The sequence below is a fragment of the Candida metapsilosis genome, assembly GCF_017655625.1.
Source record: "Candida metapsilosis strain BP57 chromosome Unknown scaffold1, whole genome shotgun sequence".
NCBI lineage: Eukaryota > Fungi > Ascomycota > Pichiomycetes > Serinales > Debaryomycetaceae > Lodderomyces > Lodderomyces metapsilosis.
In genome coordinates this window covers 499,278-522,288 of record NW_027138159.1, presented here as the reverse complement: position 1 = coordinate 522,288, position 23,011 = coordinate 499,278, and the positions used below count along the sequence as shown (strand labels likewise).

At 36.4% G+C, this 23,011-nt stretch overlaps 9 protein-coding genes across 9 annotated transcripts; 4 read left to right on the top strand and 5 right to left on the bottom strand. All coding sequences in view use genetic code 12, as the record gives it.

Moving 5' to 3' along the window:
• Window positions 1-892: 892 nt before the first annotated feature.
• I9W82_000238 (uncharacterized protein) lies at window positions 893-2,428 on the top strand (the record flags this gene model as incomplete). Its single annotated transcript, XM_067691228.1, has 1 exon — window positions 893-2,428. One exon carries the CDS (start codon window positions 893-895, stop codon window positions 2,426-2,428), a length of 1,536 nt encoding a protein of 511 aa, XP_067550264.1.
• Window positions 2,429-3,756: 1,328 nt separating this feature from the next.
• Window positions 3,757-4,923, top strand: I9W82_000237 (uncharacterized protein; the record flags this gene model as incomplete). Its single annotated transcript, XM_067691217.1, has 1 exon — window positions 3,757-4,923. One exon carries the CDS (start codon window positions 3,757-3,759, stop codon window positions 4,921-4,923), a length of 1,167 nt encoding a protein of 388 aa, XP_067550263.1.
• A 385-nt stretch (window positions 4,924-5,308) lies between these two features.
• On the top strand, window positions 5,309-5,803 carry I9W82_000236 (uncharacterized protein; the record flags this gene model as incomplete). Its single annotated transcript, XM_067691206.1, has 1 exon — window positions 5,309-5,803. One exon carries the CDS (start codon window positions 5,309-5,311, stop codon window positions 5,801-5,803), a length of 495 nt encoding a protein of 164 aa, XP_067550262.1.
• A 183-nt stretch (window positions 5,804-5,986) lies between these two features.
• On the bottom strand, window positions 5,987-6,967 carry I9W82_000235 (uncharacterized protein; the record flags this gene model as incomplete). The annotated part of the gene is made up of 1 exon (XM_067691195.1): window positions 5,987-6,967. One exon carries the CDS (start codon window positions 6,965-6,967, stop codon window positions 5,987-5,989), a length of 981 nt encoding a protein of 326 aa, XP_067550261.1.
• Window positions 6,968-8,487: 1,520 nt separating this feature from the next.
• Window positions 8,488-9,165, top strand: I9W82_000234 (uncharacterized protein; the record flags this gene model as incomplete). The annotated part of the gene is made up of 1 exon (XM_067691184.1): window positions 8,488-9,165. One exon carries the CDS (start codon window positions 8,488-8,490, stop codon window positions 9,163-9,165), a length of 678 nt encoding a protein of 225 aa, XP_067550260.1.
• Window positions 9,166-9,273: 108 nt separating this feature from the next.
• I9W82_000233 (uncharacterized protein) lies at window positions 9,274-9,711 on the bottom strand (the record flags this gene model as incomplete). The annotated part of the gene is made up of 1 exon (XM_067691173.1): window positions 9,274-9,711. One exon carries the CDS (start codon window positions 9,709-9,711, stop codon window positions 9,274-9,276), a length of 438 nt encoding a protein of 145 aa, XP_067550259.1.
• A 504-nt stretch (window positions 9,712-10,215) lies between these two features.
• RPA190 (DNA-directed RNA polymerase I core subunit) lies at window positions 10,216-15,180 on the bottom strand (the record flags this gene model as incomplete). Its single annotated transcript, XM_067691162.1, has 1 exon — window positions 10,216-15,180. The coding sequence occupies one exon, from the start codon at window positions 15,178-15,180 to the stop codon at window positions 10,216-10,218; it is 4,965 nt and encodes a 1,654-aa protein (XP_067550258.1).
• A 228-nt stretch (window positions 15,181-15,408) lies between these two features.
• I9W82_000231 (tricalbin) lies at window positions 15,409-19,520 on the bottom strand (the record flags this gene model as incomplete). The annotated part of the gene is made up of 2 exons (XM_067691151.1): window positions 15,409-19,416; window positions 19,479-19,520. 2 exons carry the CDS (start codon window positions 19,518-19,520, stop codon window positions 15,409-15,411), a joined length of 4,050 nt encoding a protein of 1,349 aa, XP_067550257.1.
• Window positions 19,521-21,744: 2,224 nt separating this feature from the next.
• Window positions 21,745-22,923, bottom strand: I9W82_000230 (uncharacterized protein; the record flags this gene model as incomplete). Its single annotated transcript, XM_067691140.1, has 1 exon — window positions 21,745-22,923. One exon carries the CDS (start codon window positions 22,921-22,923, stop codon window positions 21,745-21,747), a length of 1,179 nt encoding a protein of 392 aa, XP_067550256.1.
• Between the last annotated feature and the right edge of the window lie 88 nt (window positions 22,924-23,011).

The following is a 23,011-nucleotide window of genomic DNA, read 5'->3' as shown; positions in this document are numbered from 1 at the left end:
AATTGAGGAATAAAGCAAATATGTTGAAGAAATCTATAAGGGAATTAACCTGGTGTTTCAATCTTATTACAGGAGTGCAAAAAGAAAAGAATATGACAGTCCTATTTATAGTTGTTTTTTTTTTTTTGTTCTACAGTAATATAAATGAATGAGGTAGTGTGTATATGTGTGTGTGTATATGTGTGTGTGTTGTCTTTGTCTTTTGCTTAAGAAAAAGAGGTCAATCATTTCCATGTTTGGTTGTCATGACAACCAAAAAGAAATGAAGTGTATGTGCTTCTTCAGTAAAGTGCATGAGACAATAATTGAAATTTGAAGTAAAGGTATGATGTGACTGAAGGGGTAACAAATACACCCTGACACCACACCCTTCTGGTTGATTTTTCATCTTCTTCAACTTAAAGCAAACACATCTTGCGATTTACAATAAATAGAACCAAACAAGCAGAAAAATTTGTTGGGTTTGATGTAGATAAAGAATCAGAATAGTCCGTTGGGTATTAGGTTTTTGTGAAAGGGTTTGAGGTAAATTCTGTAATAGATGCTGTCAATTTCGTATTGTGTTGCATTGTTTTTTATTTTTTCATCTCGTGTAGTCATAATACGAGATGACTACTTATATATGAGTCTCTGTCTAAAGTCGACTCAGAGTCATCTCTTAACTATGTATGTTTGGATGTAATTTCGGTAATCTCCCCAACAGAAAAAAAATAGTTTAATTAAATTAGATCTGACCCTCTTTTTTTTTTGCAACTTTATTGTTCTTTATTCACATTTAATAATTACCCAAAATGAAAAACAGCACCAACTTCTTTCACATGTAGAAACTATATATGGAGAGGACATTCTGCTCTAAAATTGAGAATTTCGATTTTCTTTTCCTTCTACAGCAATGAGTTCTTTATCAGAGCAAGAATCAAGATTAAAGTCAACTGAGGTTGAAGAAACCCAAGTTGATTACCAAGATCAAGAAGAAATCCAAGATGAGCTGGATAAAGGTGAGTTGGATAAACATGAGTTGGATAGAATTTATCGTAAGTTGGATCTTCGTATTATTCCAGCATTGTGGGTTCTTTATTTCCTCACTTCATTTGGTTCAAATTCCTTTGGGTTGACATTTACAATGAATTCAGAAGTTGGTCATTCATTGACTCAATCATTGAATTTAACTTCCAAGGATACATCAACTGCATCAGCTTTATCCACTGTGGGTTTTATCATCTTTGATGTGCCCATGAATCTCATCATGACTAAAGTTAGTCCTCAATCATGGTTAGCTAGAATTGTCATTACTGTTGGTTTGGTGAGTACTTGTTATTGTGCTTTGAAAAATGCCGGTGGTTTAATTACTATAAGATTTATTGATGGTATTGTTGGTGCTGGCACATGGCCAGGTATGAGTTACTATGTTTCTCTCTGGTATCCTAATGATCGAGCAACTAGAAGAATTGGGTATTATTTCACGGCGGCTCAACTTTCAGCTGCCGTTGCTGGTTTGGTTAGTGCCGGATTTCAAACGATTGATGAAAATAGAGGTTTTTATGGCTGGCAGTGGATGTTTTTGACACAAGGTGTAATCACCATGGCTGCAGGGATTTCATTCCTTTGGTGGTTACCTGATAGACCATTCAAAATTGTGAAACAATCCGAGAACAAGTTTAGAACATTTTATAATCGATACTTTACCCCATCGCATCCATTGAATGAAATTGAAAGAGAGTTACATAGGAAGGACATTGAGTACAGATACAAGTTACTCAAATGGACTTGGAGAGACCTTGTTGCCATTATTACCGATTTGCGTATTTGGCCATTGATCATGATGTATTTTGGTGTTGTTGGAACCGGGGTTGGTTTGGCTGTGTTTGGCTCAACAATCATCAAGGTAAATAACCCTCATTTGACATCGATTCAAGTTTCATTGTTGTATGCACCAATTTGGTTATTTGACTTGGGTGGTATTTTAACCATAACTCCCTTTGCAGATAAATATAAAAAATTTAGACCATTAATCTTTTGTGGTGCTTGTGTTATTATTATTGTTGGTTTAATTGTAGCAACTTTTGCTCATGGACCATGGAACAAATATGCTGGGTTGTTGATTACTGGTTATGGGTTAGGACCAACAGTACCAATTTGTATGTCATGGTCAGCTGAAATATTCTTTGCTCGTTATGGTGATGTTGGTACTGCTGTTAGTGCTGCCTTGGTTAGTGGATTGGGTAATTTAGGTTCAGTCACTGCTACTTATGCCTTGTATTCAGGTTGGCCTGAGGATAAAGCAAGATTGTATCGTGATTCTAATATGATGTTGGTGTTGATTACTGGTGTTAGTATAATTGCATGTGGTGTTTGTTATTTGATCAAGGATAAAGTTAGACAAGAGATTCCAGTTGAGAAGGAGGAGGAAATTGTGGAGTATACTTGATACCAAGGTGCATATAGTTTATTTAGCATTTCATGTGAGCTCGCTTAGAGCTAATACAACAGATGTGGGTTGCTTAAACAACTCACGACTTAATCAATAAGTAGAATTACCTATCAATACTCGTAGGTGTAAAACCAGTCGAGATGTATCAGCAATTCGAGATGAATATCACGCCGTCATAGGCTTAGCTTTCCACAGAGATATGTCTACAATCTTTGTTCAACATACACATTTACCGACTTTATATTATAATTCTATTCACAGTATTTGATTAAAATTTGAAAGCGGCGAAATTTCCAAATCTTTTCAACATGAGTATATTGCTTCACTTCCCGGGATCAAGTGATTAAAATTCAACGTTATACAAGCATTTTCGTAACACAACAACTGACACTTCTTGCTCTTGTAAGTACTGATTAGAACTAACATTCTCCACATAAATCATTTTCTAATCACTAATTGCATATGAACAGTAGCTTACTAAACTCGTGTATTATGTCATTCCATTTGCAAATGAAAAATACCCAAGACAAGTAGCGTTATGAGAAGAAGTAACGTTGAAGCGACGACCAAACAATATGAACGAACTATCTGCGATAAAAAAAGACAATCGTTTTATCTCTTACTATGGGACAATTCAAGGAAACAATTCTGCAGTCCTATTCGTAGTTGTTTTTATAGTAGAGTAGAGTATATATATATATATATATAAATATGATTGAGCATTTGTGTGTGTGTGGGTGTTGTATTTTTGTCTTTTGCTTATAAAATGAGGTCATTCATTTCCGTTTGTGGTTGTCAAGACAACCAAATTGAAATGTTTGTACGGTTGGAGGGTCAGCTTCCCCATGGTTTGGGATTTCACGTGATATACAATATACAGGCATGTGGTTGTTTTTTCACCCCCTTTGTTGATACCTATAACATGTGGGTGTAACATGCTATATACACAATTGAGTAAATTCCTCCTTTAGTTGAGTTAGGGTTAAGTTATGATGTAATTGAGCGGTAATAGCTACACCTTCTGTTGCTTTTACATCTTCTTCCGCAATAGTGTGTCGGTAGCGTATTGTAGCTTGTTGCAAAAAAGTTCATCACGGTGAATTCCGACCAATAAAGGCGTCTGTTTACTTTATTCAAGCAGTTGAGGCACCTGATGTAAATAGAGTCGGTTACTTATAGAGTTGTAGAAGATTAAAAGGTAAAGAAATTAACGTAACAGGATAGTCAAATCAGAAATATTTATTCCTTCCTCTAAAAGTGGCAGTATTAAAAAGGAACTAATTGAAACGTGGAATTCGATCCCCACACTTCATCAACTCCACCAAATGGATCTTTCAGACCTACCAGTACGAGCCCTCTGTAAAATCCTCCCATTCGAGGACTACTTACTCGACTTACCCAATGAAACCATCATTCCCTGGCTAAACTTAATTCCCCAAAGAGAACTGTTTCAACTCTTGGTTGAAAATGGTCTAAGTCAATTCGAAATAAAATACGACATCGCATCAATGACAACATTATCACACAAGCAAGTCTTTCTTCGTCCAAGACAAGGGTATTCAGCTTATAATTGGTGGACAGCACTTTGTCGCCAGTTTATGCAAAAAGTGTTTATATCATTTGAAACCAATCCAATTGATTCAAAATTTTACAAATCTTTTGTCATTTATGATTTTAAAGTAGTGAGGAGATTGTTATTGGAGTATTACCCATCGAGTCAGTTTTTATTTATATGGAACGGTGGTGACGAGGCCAATTTAGTTCCATTTTGGATACATTTCTTTAGTCTTGAGAAACATGGTCGAGGATATGACCATACTTCACTTACTTTCCCATCCAACTTAGATGAAAACTCCCAGTTTAAAACCTTTTTCAATTACAAATTGTATAGCCATAATCAAAAAATTAATAGTTGGCTATATGAGCAACGAACAATGACAATGTCATATATGCAGATTATTGAAGTTTCGGTAACTTTGCTTCAGCTTGAAAAAATTCGTAATCAAATACAATGTGGAGATTATTGGACTGTTCGTCCGACTCCTTATGAATTAGAAATCTACATAACTTCTGATGAATGTGAAAATTATTACTTTGCAGAGTTTGACGCAAGGTGGGTGAGCGATATATTCAAGCTAAAGCAAGTCGAATGTTTCAGTTTACATTATTTCAATCCAGAGACCACAATTATCAACCTACGACAGATGCTTCGGAAAATGAGACATTTGGATAATCTTGAGTTAAGCTTTGGAAACTTGGATATAGATATGATTCCAAAGCTGGTACCAAGGTTCAATGTGGCATACGACTTAAAAGTGAAGATACATAGGCTGAGTTATGCTTCCCTACAAGAGCAAGGTCAAGTCAAAGAGAATTGGCATATATTTTACCAAAATGAGGATTATGTTGTATTGGAATACTGGGGATTTAATATCTCACCCCAACGGAAGCTGTTCAAAGTATTGAGAGGATTGTTGTGGATGATCAGGTGAGCTTGTTATACAATGAGTGCCTTTTTTTGTAAATACGTTAGATAAAGTGGACTATATACCCCTTAGAAAGTGTGGCCAGAAAAGTGTGAGCATTAAATCCAGATTTACTCACCTACGTAGTCATTATCAAAGAATAGCTGTCTAATAAAAGTTACTTAAAATGGACCCGGTAACACAATGATATGAACTTTGATGAATTGTGATATGGTTTGCATTTTGTCCACTTTGACTGCGGTAACCCTCGTTACCGCAACCCTTAAATAGAAAACCCCATTGTGTCGCATTTTGGACACAAGTATATACGACACTGAAAAAAAAAGTTGAGAGAAATCACATTTTCACCAAACTTCACCAAGCTCCATCTTCCCATCTGTATACTCCATAAATGACAATTGCAACAAAGACATTCCCCACATTCAAACAACTTTATAGGGCAATATCACAAGAACTACTTGCCTACGAAACCAAAACTTTAGCCGCTCAACAACAAAAAGAAAACACCAAACTTACAGCCTACTACACTTACTTGAAATCAGTTGCTCAAAGAGACGGCAAACCAGTAGATGACTTGACTTCTAAGCTTAAATCGTTGAAAAAGGCCAAGTTACAACAAGAGCAGCGAATTACAACTGGAGCTTCTAGTCTAGAGGAGCAACTGCCTGAATTGAAAGATTTGACTACGTTGCATAATATCATTGATGATAAAGTTGGTATAAACAACAACTATGAGTTGAATAATTTGAATAATGTTGCTACGTTTTTAAAGAATCAGAGGGAGTATTTTGAATTGTTGGTTAGGTATAATCCTGGGTTATTGATGGATCAACAGGAAAATGTATCCAAGAGTGCCAATAGAGTAGGATTAGATGTACCTGAGTAAGAAGGGAATATAGGCAAATGCCACTTGTAAATACGTACGCTTCGTTCAAAGTTTAACTTTTTCTTATAAATACATAATGATACAACATTTTTTCTAAAATCAAATAATATACAACTTTAGATCGTGAGATCTTTATTTACAGGTTGTCAACCTAGGATGTAAACTTAAGTGCTCCTCCACTCGTCAGTGTAGTCTTCTTTTCCTGTCACCACCAACCATAATTTCATCCCCTGTTTTTCCGTTGTCATCCTCAACAACACCATCTTCATTGTTACCACCATTTCCACTTGATCTCTTAAACCCATTCATCAACAAATTGGGATTTCGCCCCTTTAATTCGATATTCTCATAGTAAAATTTCTTCAAATTTTCAATAATTAGTAAATCATCATAAAAATTCAATTGTAAAGTATGAATAGTTGGACGTCTATCGTGAATCAATTTAAATGAATTTTCATAATTATATCGATAACAATCCATGAGGTAAGCTATAGTTAACCCAGTTGACAAGGATCCATTTCCATCTTCAGATACAAAAAGACATTGTAAATCATAATTTATCAATTTAAATAATGAAATCAAACGAATCAATTTGAAAAATTGCAATTTTAAATTTGATCCATTAAGTATAGGAGAATCAATGGATAGATTTTGATTTGATGGTAAATTATGAATCAAGTTGTTGGCATTGGGGTTATTGAAATAGAATGAATTCATATAATTGTGTAGAATCTTGCTATAATCTCGAGTAAATTGTTGAATCAATTCGTGACCTTGTGATGGTGATGCCATTGCATCAAATGATGGGTCTAAACTCAATACTAAGACATCAGATGAGATGGAAATATGAGGTGAATTCTCAATCAAATCAAGAAATTTCAAAGTTGTCCCACAATTTACAATAATCTTGATATTGTTATTGGAAATGAAATTGTATCCACCTGTTGAGTGCGATTGTGGTGGAGGTGCATAATGCAAGTTGGTGACTTGAGGCGTAGTCAATAACGAAGTGTATGGTCCTAACCAAATACCAGGACAAATTTCTTGTGCGGTGTCTGAATTGAAAAACATGGACTCATTAAAGGAAGCATTGTAATTGTGGAAATTGTTTGGTTGTAAATAGTTTTCCTCCTGTTGTTGTTGTTGTTGAAACATTGGATACATTCTTGGTTTCTTAAGCTCGTGTGATTCTTAGTTGAGTTTGCTATCTAGGGATCTGCTCGTTCTTGTCTGTATAACTAACTTCACTTGTTTCTGCTAAGTCAATGCCTTTGGCTTCTTTCAATCTGATGTAAAAAGCTTTTGCAACACCAGTAGAAAATTTGTTGCAAGAAAAAGGCTCCTTTGTGCTAAAAAAAAAAAAATTATCCAAAAACTGTGTATGTTTCTTTTAAACAGTGGGTTGAGCCAATGCAAAGACAGAAAGAGTATAGTAGCACTTAGAAGTAAACCAATGAACCAGCAGTACCTCTTTGAAAACCCTCTTGGTTAAATATGGTGTTTGTTGCAAAAACAAAAAAAAAAAAAAAAGCTGAAGCGAGAGAAAGAGAGAAGGAGCGAAATTTTTTTGGGAGTTATTTAATAAAGATTATATAGTGTAGTGTAGGCTGTATATAGTAAATTAAGGCTGTACTGGGATTCTCGCTCTTTAGCGGAGTACATACATAAGAAAAATAAAATTTGGAAGGAGAGAGAGAGAGAGAGAAAGAGAGTAGTGTACCTTGACTCAAATGCTGGTTATTTATGTAGTATTACATAACATATTATGTAATATAGCAAAAGGTAGTGCACTAGTACTCAAAAATAAACTTATATTGTAAAAAAGTACACGTCTGCTCTAGGTAGTGCAAATGTTCTCAATTTTGAATTTTTGTAACTTTTCACGAAACGCCGCATTTGATTCTAATTAGGATAACATTAACCAAACCAAGCATAGTTGGCCATTGGCATTTTCCTTTATATCACGCCGTCAATTAGACTCCACACGTCTAAGCAGCCATTGAGCTTCATTCTGTGTTGCAAACATGTGTCGCTTTCGCTTGAGACTATTGACATAATAACGTACAATTCTGTACACTACAACTTATCCTCAAAGCAAGCCGTCCACTTGAGCTCTTCAAACAATTCCATCTCACGGACGATTAAACATTGCTTTAATCTTACGTTAGAATCGCAGATGTGGTCTACTGTTGCAGTTAATTCTATGTCACAATTGTAGATGTTCCGACTAGACACTGCCACGTGACTCCCAACAAAAAAAAAAAACATTTATCCGCTGTTGATGCATCAAACATTACGTGCATTTTAAATTTTTTATGATTGCTATCCATCCGTATATACCTTTGCTGTAGCCTAACAGTGCTATCTTTTCAACACATGCTATAAAGGAGGTATTGACCAATTGGATAGAATGCAGCCTGTAACAACGTAGCTCTAAAGATCATGTGATTCTATTTTTCTCTTTCCCAATTGTAATTTCGTTGTTTGAAACTAAATATCACAAAAAAGTATTCTTCTTTTACTCCACTCTCTCTCTCATGAAGCGGAACTTTTATTTATATCCGTTTTAGCACAACAAAAACAACAATATAACCAGAGTATATATAGTTATATAAACTCATCTGATTCCTGTGAAATTCTTTTTAAATTCCCACAATTGTTTCTCCTAAAGCAGACAAATCATAATGTTTACATCATTACCCACTATCCTTAATCGTTCTGCAATTGCATCTACAAGATCATCAATTCGATTCTTGTCATTCAATAGCAAACCAGCAGCAACAACTTCAGCAACCAATTTCTTTATCCCCAGAGTACAAGCCAAATCAAGCGCAATCTTAACCGCTGCCAAACAACAACAACAAAGACACAACAGCAACAGTAGTCATGGATCTTCATCCAACATTTTCAAGTTATTCTTTGCTAGTGCCGGTGCTTCATTTTTGCTAACTACTTCATTTGCTAAATCAATCTACAATGATGCTGGATATGCCACTCCAAGACAACAAGTTGCATCCAACGTATCAGTTCAAAAAGTTTCAAAGCCAACAACAGCAACAACAACCCCAGCAAAGTCTAGATTTGGAGGTAATTTAAACTATGAAGAATTGACTATTGGATCGGTTACTGGATTATTCTTGGGAATCATTTTGGGTAAATTATCTCAAGTGTTTGTATTCATTTCATTGAGTTCTTTCTTACTTGTTGAGTTTTTACAAAGTAGAAATATCATCAATGTACCATGGAATTACATCTTTACTGTTGGTAAACAAAAGATTGATTTGAAACAATTGGTGTTTGAAAAACCAAGTTTCAAGATTTCATTTGTCTTGAGTTTAGTCATTGCTGCTTACAATGTATAGAGGGAGGAAAACAGGGTGCATGTCTATCCAATTGGCCTCAGCTACTCAAATGAACGTTGTGTGTATTTTTTTTTATTCTAGTTATTCTATAGATTAAAGGTAGTTTATTTATATTGTATTAACTCGTATCAAAGACAACTTGCGATTCCTAATCTTTTCCGAAATTGATTGTGATATTCTAAACCTTGGTTCAGTAATTAACGATTGGATATAGTTGGCTCTTTCCTCACAAGTACAAAGATGTAAACCAGGACAAGGTGAATGCAAAGTCGGGGTCAAATCATAATCTTGAACAGCCACGTAATCATCACCACTTTCTTTTTTATATTTATCACCATCCAAATCATTGTCATCACTATCAGGATAATAATAGTATCTGTCCTCTTGTATAGTCTCTTCTTCCTCCTCCTCCTCCTCTGATACTTCTCCTTCTTGTCGATCTAGTAGCACCTCATCAATCGAATTCATCTCATATTCAATACAATACAATTGCCGTACTTGTAAATTGTACTTCAACTTATCACTAAACTTTGCATAACTCAACATTGATTCAGATGATAAATACCGAATTACGTTGGCAAATAACAATTGAGACATCGAAACAACATAGCTTATTCGAAAAGGAAAATGCAGTTCAAGGAGGCTATTGTCTATATTTATATATGTGTATCATCACTCGAGGAGTCATTGATAATAAAGTGCGTGTTATACATGCTTTTTATGTAATGTATGTATTTATCTTTTCTAAGGGTCATGATATCATTTTATCACCTTATTTTTCTTCTTTTTTTAGTTTGTGACCATTAAAACCACCCCCAAAAAACACAATATATACAAACTATCCATTTTTAGTTCTTACTTCAATCTTTTCCGATATGCTATGTTGTTGTTGTTGCTACTGCCGTTTTAGAAATGATCTCTCTTTTTTATTGTTTTTGTCTTGCACTTTCCTAAAAGCCACCACGCTACTCCTACATCCTAAAGTTAATGACTTAATTCAATTTATTCTAATATACAAAAAGAAAAACCACTATAATCTAAACTCAGTTCCTACTCCATTTTAGGTAATTTGGCAAAAATATCAAATGATCCAGTACCAACATTTGCCAATTTACCCAAAACAATCTTTGCCGAAGGACTTTCCAACTCTTCTCGATCACCATCCAATACCGCTTTAGTCAAGAATTGACATGTTGTCTCATACGACATCTTCATAAAACTAGATGTCGAACTGTCAATACCTTGTCTATTAAATGCCAAATACGTTCCTTCACGAGTCATCATATCGGCAATCAAGTCCAAATGACGTGATGAAACACTAATACCATAAGTATCAAACACTCGATAAATTTCATTAACAATGGTATTTCTAGCAGCTTCAACTCCATATGTACGTAATACCGAAGCGATATCATTAGATGTTATTGAATTGACATCGATAAAATCATCTTGTTCCCACATGGCTTTGAAATTGACACCTTCAGTAGTCAAGATTCTCTTTCCCAGAGCATCAGGATCTGGACGTAAACATCTTCCAATATGAGGGATTTGACGAACAACAGTTTTACGTAAAAGCTCTTCAACAATGTTGACCATTAACAATTTTTGTGTTTCATTCCCATTCAATTCAAGTTTGAATTCACACCATTCACCATTTTCATCATCAAAATTGAATTTGGTAACCATATTGTGTTGAGCAATGACCTCAGCTTGACGGTCTTTAGCTAAACGAGAAAGCTCTGGCTTCTTTTCCATATTGACATCACCATCAGCATCTTCATCATCATCATCACTCTCACTATCACTGCTGGATGATCGATCACTTTCTTCTGCATCTTCCATTTCTTCATCACTGGTTTCTTCCGCACGTTTCATAGTTTCAATCTCATCATCATCAGGTCCATCGTATGATACTTGTTGCTTAGCCTTTTGTTTCAGCTCTTCCATATCGGCCCCATCTTCTTCCTCATCCTCATCGTCATCTTCTTCATTCAATTCTCTGATCTTTCCACTAACAGTCTCCATATCGGTCTTACCAGCAGATTTTCCAACCGTTGGCATATAATCAGGCTTCTTTTGTTTCTTCACCTCTTTAACAATTTGAGTTTCTAAATCATGAATAAATGTTTGCGTAACAACATTTTCCAATTGTGCTTGACTGATATCATACTCAGCCTCATATTCATCTTTGGTATAGAATCCCAAATGAATCACATACGATCTACTATTGGATCCATCTTCATCTTGTGATGTAGTTTCAGTAACTGTGACATTATCAACAAACTCAGACATGACAACTTTAGCAATTGATTTACAGAAAGCATCAGCTTGTTGGTCATTGACATCAGACAAGATCGGCAATGTCATTTGAGGAGTCTTGATGGCTGCTGAGGCAGTCATGATAATTTCTCTCATACGTGGAATACCCAATGTAACATTTGCAGCACCATGACCAGCGAAATGGAATGTATTCAATGTCATTTGTGTCGATGGTTCACCAATTGATTGAGATGCAATAATACCAACTGACTCTCCTGGGTTGACTAAAGATCTCATATATTTCAATTGCATCAATGCTCTAAACTTCTTTTCGGTTAACTTACCACTAGATTTAGCTTCTTCTTTAGATTGAGCAAATAAATCTGGATGAATGGAAACAAACTTGTCCAATTTCTCTTGAAACTTTTCTGAAACTGAACCAAGATACTTGGCGGGGTTGTACGTATTGATGACTGGATCATACTTGATCTCCTGTTCATAATGTGGTACATCCTTTTGTTTCTTCATTGATTTACGCACCTTTTTAGAATACGACAATGCTTTCGAAGTATCCAAATTCTCAACCATTTCTCCTGGATTATACTTGGCCAATAATGCATCGTAATTTTCCAAACAGAATTCAAACTGATTCATGTGCGATTGTTTAGTGGTATCAATAGAATCACCACCATAAAGGAACTGAATCAAAGTTCCATCTCCATCACGTACTGAGTTATCGTAATTGACATGCACACCTTCCAATTGTTTTGTCAAACAACGTTGCAAGTATCCTGATCTAGATGTCTTGACAGCGGTATCAATAAGACCTTCTCTACCAGCCATACAATGGAAGTAATATTCTTGTGGTCTGATACCGGAGTAGAATCTTTGTTTAATATACCCACCAGCTCTTGCGTCAGTTTCAAAGGCCTTGAACGAGGGTAAAGTCTTACCGGAAACCATAACTGGTACCCTTCTACCTTCCAATGCTTGTTGTCCTAAAAGACACATAATTTGTGACACATTCACATTGGAACCTTTAGCACCAGAAAGAGCCATAGCTTGCATAGAATTGTAAGGAAATTTTTTCATGGTTCCGTCCGGTACACACTTGGAAACAACTTGTGAAGTAATGGCATTCACCTTGGATTGAGTAATGGCATCCAAAATACCCAACTTATCATCATCACGCAAAATTTCCTCCAATCTTCTCCTCAATTCCTTGTTATCATTAGCAGTGTTTTCAGCCAAGTTTGTCACTTCCGTAGCAGCTTGTCTTCCAACATCGACCGATTGTTTCAAAATATCCTTTCTCCATACATTACCATCCTCGGTCAATCTCAAATCATCCATACCACATGTAAATGCAGTCATCATGATGTAGTTGGTAAACAATCTTCCCAAAACACTCAATGCCTTTCCAGCTACTTCAGAACCATAAACTTCGTGTAATGAATGAACAATACCAAATTGAGAAGCACCATATTGTGATTTATCCAAAATACCACTCAATAACTCACCATTCTTAAAAATGACTTCATTTTCAGTACTATGTTCTCCCCAATAATCATTCTTGATTTTATTCTTTGAGATTAAATTGACACCGGGAACATTGTCTGGCTTGATGTTTAACAAGATGGTTGTAATGACTTGCTTACCTGTCCATAACAATTCAGGTTTATAAACAGCAGGTGGTAATGTAATAATTCTTGATCTTGTAGTATGGCCATCTTCTGGTCTAATACATCCATAAATCAATTGTTGATAAGTCTCCCTAGTAAAGAATGTGTCCTTACTAGTTAACCAGACACCAGCGGAAATGTGATCTTGAATCAAACCTCTCAATGGAGAACCAGAAGTTGGGGTTAAATATTGACTATCAGTGTTTGCCAAATTCAATGCCTCTGCTTTAGCGTTTTCATTCTGAGGGAAATGCATATTCATTTCATCACCATCGAAATCGGCATTGTATGCACCAGTGTTTGCATAATGCAACCTCAAGGTCTTTTCACCAGGTAAAACTCTAACTTTATGACCCATCATTGAGGCTTTATGCAAAGTTGGTTGACGATTCATAATCACCACATCCTTGTTCTTGATATGTCTATACACCTTTTTACCAACAAACGAATTGCTTCCCGTTGGGGTTAACAATTGGTTGGCCAAGGCTTTTCTTTGCTCTAAACTCATACCAATTAATGAAATCAATGAGCCATCTTCATTTTGAATTTGTACTGCACCTGGCCATTTCTCAGGACCATTGATAACAGCTTGTCTCAACTCAGATGCATTGTGCGCAGTAACTGGTTCTGGGTATGTCAATTTCTTGGCAAAAACTGGTGGCACACCAATCTCATTAGTTTCCAAGTTTGGATCAGGTGAAATGACTGAACGAGCAGCATAATTAACACGCTTACCCATCATATGCTTTCTAAACAACCCTTCTTTCTTTTCCAATGCTTGTTTGATACCTGGGTTGGGCACTTTACCTGCTGGTGCATTTTGGTTCTTGGTTGAATCGATAAATGCATTGACATCGTTTTGCAAAGTGACGAATGAATTCATTAATCGGTTAAATGCAATTTTCTTTTGTTCTCCACTCAATTTTGCTTCATACATATGTGATATCTGAGAGTTTAAATCAGCAATCAAAACAGTTGTCTTTAAGATGTTTGACAATAATTCATTCTGGGCATTTTCGTGAATTTCATCTCCCAACTTAGAAGGTAATCTGAATCTGGTAGGTGGTACCAAGATGGCCTGGTTGAAGAAGATGTCACCACTGACATATTCATGTTGATGTGGTCTGGAATGGAAAACTTTCTGCAAAACAGGTTGCTCTTTCTTGAAAACTGCCCTGATAATATTCCTGACTTCGGAAGATAAGACATACTTTGATCCACCTTTGTGCTTGATGTTTGGGATATCACTTGCAGTTGAGGAGCTACCACCACCATTTTTCTTAATCATATCAGGACGTTGCAAACCTCTAACTCTATTATTAGTAACTTGTTTATCATTGAGTGAGTTTTCAAAAATTTTGGTAAATCCATCTTTTCTAAAACTTGGTGAATACATGGAACAATTACTACATTTGGGTCTACTCAACAACCTGCGGTAAAATTCATGTATGGTTGCTTTTCTTTCTTCACCCACAGAGGCAGTAATAACTCCCTTGGCACTAGTTCTTCCGTCCTTCAATGCTGCTGAAATTGAATTCTTGACAAATCGTTCTCTTCTTTCCATCAATTCCTTCTTTGTCTTGTCATCTACTGAAACTCCCTCCTCTTCCTCTTCATCGTTGTTGCTCATCTCCTTGGCGGATTTCCCAGCTGGCATCATATTCTCCAACTCACTGCACTCCAATAACAAGCCATACTGTATAAGTTGCAACTTACACTTAAACAAGTGCACCTCAAGATGACTCAACTTGAAATGATGGCAATACAAACAAGCACTTCTCAAAAAAATGTACAACTGGTTGAAAAACATTGGATTGTAAACAGGCACTGGCAACTGAATATGACCCATGTGTCCTGGACAGAATTTTTCATCTAATCCACATGTAGTACACACATTTCGTAAGAATGCACCAAGTGACAAATCATATAAACCGCCATTCACAGGATGACCCAAGTTGTCAAATACGATTGGATTGGTAATTTGCTTTGACGATAATTTCTGAACTTCACTATCCGATAGCACTCCAAAATCAACAGACGTGATCTCTGAACCAACTGGTTTGGAAATATCCATGGTATTTATAGAGGGCTAATTGGTTGTTGTTTAATTGTAGATCTGTGAAGAGAAGAGGGTTTTTTTCTGAGATGAAATTTTTCTTCTAATTTTTTTTTTTTTTTTCTTCTTCATTGGAAAGTACACAAAAGCCAATGACTGCTCATCTCAATCCAATCTCTACGATTCGCAATTCGATGTGTATGTTCTTAATATTATACAAAAGTACCTAAATCGCTATAATCATCCTTAATCCAGAGATCCACCCAAATGTAATCCCTTTCTCAAGCCTTTGAATCCACCTCCAATACCTTTGCCAACACCTTTGCCAACACCTTTTCCTAAGACACCAACACCTTTACCAACACCTTTTCCAACATTTCCAACAGTACCAACAGTAGATTGACTCTTTGGCTTAACGTTCAAAACAAACTTTGGCTCGAATGATAATTCGGCGTAGGCAACACCTGCGGGCTCTCCATCTTCCCCTTCCAATGGGATTTCCACTTCAACAGAGCCATCTTTCATGTCGTATGAACCCAATTCCACGTACCCAACACCCAAGAAATCATCAGCATCCACTGCATCCCAGTCGTAACATTCAAAACGTAAAGTAGAGTCAAATTTGTTAGCCACTTCGACCTCAGATTTGTGGTTCCAAGTTGGATCAAGAGTTCTCTTGATTGTTTTTGTCTTTGTGAATGCATCCTTTTCAGTATTGAGATAAACCTTCATGTAAGGATCAGATTTACCATTTCTATCAGAAGATGGTAATCCTTCTGCCTTTTTCACCTCAACATACAAAACACCCGAATTGTCTTTTGAATCTTGTGGTGGTACTCCTGATGCATAAATCAATGGAATCCAAGAAAATTGCATCTTGAAGGATCCGTGTCCGCTACCTTCCAAGTCAATTGTCATTGGTTTGTCCAACCCATTCTTGATTAATTGCATTGTTGGAATGCTTGCTTCGGCAATTCCCTTATCCAACCTATTGTCATCTTCCTCCTTAACGAGCCTAAAACAAGTTTCAGCCCATTCAAGCTCAGTGATGACAGTATCTCCGGTCATTTCAAGCTTAGATTTGTTCTTCTTCAATTCTCTGGTAATGTAATCAGGATAACCTTGATTTCCTGAGTAAACCTGCAAATACGAATCACTCTTGGATACTGTACCTTCAAGAAGCTCAAATACCAAAATACCACTCTTGTATTCAATGAGTTCATCAACTGATAATCTAAGCTTCTTACCAAAGTTATCGTCGTCAACCTCTTCATCATCAATATCTTCTTCAGGATTAGCTTGTTTTTCCTCTTGAGCGTCCTCCATACCACTAGGATTCTTGTTGGTTTTCTTTTCCTCTTCTCTCTGCTTCTTCTTCTTCTCTTCCGCTTTCTTCTCCTCTTCCTCGTCTCTGTAATCCTGTAAAGTCATCACCGGCAAAGCTGGATAAAAAGATATAGTATAAGTTATCGAACCCTTTGGACCCTTTTTCAGCACCAATTTCGATGTTCTTTCCTTCTTATCAACATGTTCAATGTACAATCCTCTTTCATCTTTTTGAATCACATCATTTAATTTAACATCAAATGATCCGAGAGTACGGTCGGCGGAATGACTCTCAACATCCATAGCCTCGATGGTCAATTTCTGATTAGCAGATGAAACAGTAACGTAATGAATTTCGTTCCAGGTAGGATCCAAAGAAGACTCGACAGCCGCTGTTCTTGCCTTTTCAAAACCATTAATTAAAATCCTAGCGTATGGATCAACCTTTCCGATGTGCTCCAAGTTACGCAAATCTTCTGCATGCTGAATACCAACTCTGACGACACCAATTGGTGGGGTGTAACCACCGGCTCCGCCAGCTCCTTCTAACTCGACCGGTTTCCAATTTGCTGAGATTCGAACTTCACCGCCTCTGCTCAATGGGAACCAAGTTTGTTCAACTTGTGTCGCGTCAATCAATTCATTCAAGCTCTTGACAACTTGACCAACTGGTTTTCCATTCTTATCTTTAATAATAAGCTTTGCTTTTGCCTTTGCACGATTGAAAACAATCTGTTCAGTGACTGCTCCCCAACCTGGGTTATTATTATTCTTTTGAACTGGTGATTCAATAACCGATTTGCCTTCAAAAATAAGTTGTACACTAGTAGAGGCACCCTTGTCTCCTCCTTTCAAATTTCTAGCTTCTGGAATTTCAATTCTCGCAACACCAGTGTTCAAATCAGGTGGTGGTGTAACAGCTCCATCAGCTTGTTTTACACCTTGTAAAACAGGTTGATATGTCATACCAAAAAGAAGCTCACCTACGGGTTTATTATTTCTCAAAAATGCTGCAGTTAGGTTCTCCTGGTGTGGATTGTCAACTAATGTCTCCAAGTCAAATTGAACGGCACCAACCTGTCTATCTTTTCTAATATCATTGTAATCAATTACGGAAATAGTCAATGGCTCTGACAATGATGAAACTGGGACGTACAAAGTTTCCTTCCATACTGGTTGACTAGTGTCATCGATAACCTTAGTCTTTGCCAACACTTTATTCAAGAAACCAAATGTCAAGTATGGATCTAACGTATTACCAAGATATTTGAATCCTTTCAAACCACGAGCGGAATCTACACGGATTGTCAAAACACCAATAGCCGAGTCCAATGCATTACCAGCCAATAACTGTTGAACATTTAATTGAAACGACATAGGGTTAAAGACAATTGGTCCCACATATTTCTTCACCATTTCGTTAATCAATGGATATAAACCTGGAAATGCCAAAACTTCCCACCACCAAGAAGCCTCTCCTAAAAGCTTTGTATTAAAATCAAATTGAGGAGGCTCCAACATTGTTACATTCACAGTTTCAACATGGGGAAAAGAAGACATTAATCTTAATCTGATTCTGGCCATACCCTTGAATGAAACATCGGCGATTGTAACGGGAATTGTAACACCAAAAACTGTAGCTTTAACAACAATTGTTTCGTTAACATTATTCTTTAACTGCTTGTTATTTGAGTCAACGTTGGCATTTGGCGTAAATGAGAACCCCCAATCCATGACAACAACGTCTGGTGCCGTACCAATCAAGGTCTTTACACAGTCAATTCTGGGTGGCTTTGTTCCCAAAGAGAAACTGTCAAGCCAAACAGAAGTGACAAATGCAGGGATAGGTAACCCTGCCATAATAGGATTTGCTTGATCACAAACAATTTGAGAAATAGATGGCTCCAAATAGTACCAAAATTTCTTTAAGAAATAGTTGCACCAGTCCATAGTCTCATAATCGTCTTCAATTGTCTTGATTGAAAATTCTCTTTGAGCTTCTTCTCTCAACACACCTCTATACTTCTTAACTGAAGCTCGATACAAAATTGCAAAGACAACCATAACAAAAAACAATGGGGCTACTGAGAATCTGAACCATCCAATAATCCAAGACAAGAGGCCACCAACAATCAAGAAAGCAGTGTTATGGTACCAGTCACCGTAAGCGGCAGCTGGTAAGTACTGGTCAAATACAGAACCCCTCGACAACAAGTCAACTGTCTCATCGGCTGCAGTCAATGCATCGTCAGCTTCGAACCCACCAACTTCCTTCCATCCTCTAAAAGTTGGGTCAACTGGTTTTCTTGGCGGTGGTTTTCCCTTGACATTTTCCATGTCAAAATCTTCACTTGGAGTGAGACCGCTTTTATTCTGGTTTCCCGCTGAGAGCTGAGAGGTATCCGAAGTGGTTTGCTTTTCAACTGTCGAACGTGCCGTAGACTTTCCTCCTGAACTTTCGTTGGATGAACTGTTTACAGGCTTGATAGAAGAATTAGTTTTCTCTAAAGCTATGCCATTCTTTGAGTTTACTGTTGCTCCATTGGTTCTTTGTTGTTGGTTGCTGATAGCGGAATCGTCATGTTTATGATGAGGCAAATGATGAGGAATGTGATTTGGAAGATGATTACTAAGATGAGGACTCAAACGATGGTGGTTTTGGTCCTTATCACGAGAAGCATTGTTTGTGGCTCTAGATGCATCTTTTGAGGGAGCATCTGGTGGTGGCATCAGTGGTGGAGGACCAACCAGTCTTTTTTGGGTGTGTTGGATGCCTTGAGGTCCATTCGAACCGCCTTTACTTGTGTTGTTATTATGGTTGCTACTGGTATGTGAAGAGCCCTTGGACTTCTCTGGCTGAAGTGCTTCTTTTGGTGAAGGTGCTTGATCGACCGACACTTGTTTTGGAGGCAGGAGCATATCATTTGGCTAAAAATTGTGAAGTTGTTAGTATCAATTGAATGCACATAGTCATTGGTGATCACACATACATTTGAAGCAGCACCAGTTTCAGGTGCAGCTGTAACGTCCATATTGAAAGTTTTTCAGTTAAGAAGGAAGAGGCAATTGGGTGTATAAACAGGTGAATGAAAAGTCTATTCAATTGTGTAAAACCTCTTCTAAATGATCCTTTGCTTGTTGGTGTGTGTGTGGTTTTGGTTGTAAATTAAAATTTTTCCCTGGTTTTGCTTGAAGAGATCTTTTTTTTTTGGTTGCTTTTTTAATTATTTTATATTTTATATTTTATATTTTATTTTATATATTTTTAGTAAAACGTGATAAAGTCACACAAATTTGAAAATTTCATCTTTTTTAATCTCACAATAACTACACTCTAAAAGTAATTTTTGTATTCTTCTTTGAACCACCAACCAGAAATCACCATTTAAAACATAGCCTTGAAGGATTAACTCTTTTGTATTTTTATCAGATTATATAGAGCAATCTGTCAACGCAAATTAATCAAATACAAATACTATCTATAATAGAAGCTCTCAAATAATATGCCAAGAATCAGGCACTCAAATCAAAAATTGCCCAATTCTGCTTAGTCTGTACTGGTTATTCTACTATGCTAATAATGTGATTAATAGTACAGTCCTAGCATGTTCTTTCCGGGGGTACCGCTTTACCTGCTCCATATGTATCATATGTCGCGTGCTAAATCTATGTAGGACCAAAAGAGAAAAGACCTGCATTGCACTTTTGTGTGATGACGTAATTACATACATTTTTAAGGAAATAGACTTTTGCGCATGCAAGGATTGTTTGAAGGAAGCGAAATAGTAGAGGACATTACAAAGATACTCCTTTCCAACTCAGTGACTCCAAGATGTCTTGCTAGAGCGGGGTTTTCTTTATTTCATCACTTATGGAACGGCAAAGATTGCATCAGTGGCTTTTTTCAAGCTGAGCCGTGTTGCTAGTTACACAATCACGAACTGGAAAAAAAATTTTGTTTCTCCGTCTGTAGTGTGGCGATATTGAAGACCGGAAGTTAGTGCTATCAAATTAAGGAATACATACATATAAGCATAAGCAAAATGTATCTATGACTGGGCTCAATTAGAGAGCTAACACGAAATTTGTGCTGTGCAGTGTCCCATTTAAATTACGGCAGGAACACGACAATTTATCATCTGAAATGCTAACACAATCTATCAGAAGGGCTCATTAAATAACGACCAAGCAGTTCCTTTCTCCTCGTTCCATCTGATCTCTGGATTTTTTAAAATCAGAATCCCAGTTTACTCTTGTGCTGTATCATCTGTTATTTATCGCTTGTTTTCAGATCAAAATTCAAATTTTGATATGAAAGAAATTAACTCTCTGTCCTAGTTTTTTTACATTTTTTTTTTTTTTACTATTGCAACAACTGAGTGATTACTACTTCTTAGTTTTCGCAACTTTAATGTTATGGACCTGAACTTTCTTAGAATTTTATAGTACAAGTAAACACAAATACATATCTTGAAGTCATGGATATGATTAAGCATAACATACCTGTGTAGTATTCAAAAACAAAAAGTGCAACTTTAAAGTCATAACATTATATCAATATGTATAAAATAAAACGGTACAAATAAACACAAAGAGGGATTTCGCATAACCTACACGATATGGTGGTATAAATAAAGAGAAACTTTCCGCATCTGAGAGCTCAAATAGGTTTTACATCCAATCAATGTTGATCAAAAAACCCACGACCTTCAGTGGGCATTCTTTGTCTTCATTGGCGTATTCTACGTCCTAGCCTTCCATTGTTTCTCCATTTCACTTGAAGAGTATAAAACCAAGATGGCAGCAATTTGGGCTGAACCAAACAATGAAGGTATAGAACTCAACCCCAACACCAACACCAACACCAACACCACTACACAGTCAAAGGTCGAAATATTTTTGAAAAGGTGTTTTCAATCATCTGTCTTGCATTTTCGTTTTTGGAATATGAAAAGTTGTTTGTTCATTTTCGTAGCTGTTGAGTATTGGTACATTCCATAGCAGCTCTTTCTTTTTGTTTATTTTATGTAGCAATGAAAGTTCTTTTTTGTTAACCATTGTTACCTTATAATCAACTCATTTAGGTTAAGTAGTGCGATGTATAATTAGCACACGCACCCTTTTACCGAATATAATTCATCAACATTTAAATACTGGTAGCTTTTATTTGATCCTCTCTCCTCTAAGATTTGCATTTTGAAAACTATCTCCTTCAATAATTTACAAAGAAAGCACTCACTGTATTGCAAGCTCACCCTACCAAACCCACCCCAAGAAACCTCTCAACACTTTAGACAGCCTCCGTTGGGGTGAGATATTAAATCCCCAATATTCTAACACAACATAATCTTCACTTTCAGAAATTATATGCCAATTCTCTTTGATATCTCCATTCAATTGGAGGCTGCGATAGCTCAGCCTATGTATTTTGACTTTCAAATCATATGTCACATTGAACCTTGGGACCAGCTTTGGAATCATGCCTATATCCAATTTTCCAAAGCTTAGCTCAAGACGACTCAAGTGTCCCATTTTACGAAGGATCTGTTGTAGATTGATAATTGTAGTCTCTGAATTGAAATAATACAAACTGAAAGAATTAACTTTCCCTAAGTTGAATATATCGCTCACCCACCTTGCTTCAAACTCTGCGAAGTAATAATCATCACTCTTTTCAGAAGTTATGTTGATTTTTAATTCATAAGGAGTTGGCTGAACAGCTTTTTGATTTCTTCCGCATTTTATTTGATTGCGAATTTTTTCAAGCTGAAGCAAACTTACTGAAACTTTAATAATCTTCATATATGACATTACAAATCTTCGTCGTTCATATAGCCAATCAGTGATTTTTGGATTATAGTTATACAATCTGTAATTGAAAAAGGTCCTAAACTGGGAATTTGCATCCAAATCCGATGGGAAAGTGAGTGAAGTAGTATGGTATCCAAAATTATGTTGCTCAAGACTAAAGAAATGCAGCCAAAATGGAACTAAATTGGCCAGTACATCACTGCCATTCCATGTAAAGAAAAGCAGGATGGATGGGTAATACTCCAATAACAATCTTTTCACAACCCTAAAATTAAAAATGACAAAAGACTTGTAAAATTTCAAATCAATTGGATTGGTTTCAAAAGATATAAACACTTTTTGCACAAACTTGCAACAAAGTTCTTTCCGCCAATTGTAAGCTGAATACTTTTGTCTTGGACAAAGGATAACTTCCTTGTTTGATAATGTTGTCATTGATACGACTTTGGTTTCAGGATTTACTTGGAAGTGACTTAGGCCATTTTCAACCAAGAGTTGAAACAGTTCTCTTTGAGGAAGTAAGTTTAGCCATGGAATGATGGTTTCATTAGGTAAGTCAAGTAAATAGTTCTCGAATGGAAGGATTTTACAGAGAACTTGTACTGGTAGGTCTGAAAGTTCCATTGTTAGAGTTGATCAAGTTTGGGAATCAAATTCCACGTTTCAATTAGTTCCTTTTGATACTGCTACTTTAAAAGGAAAGAATAAACTT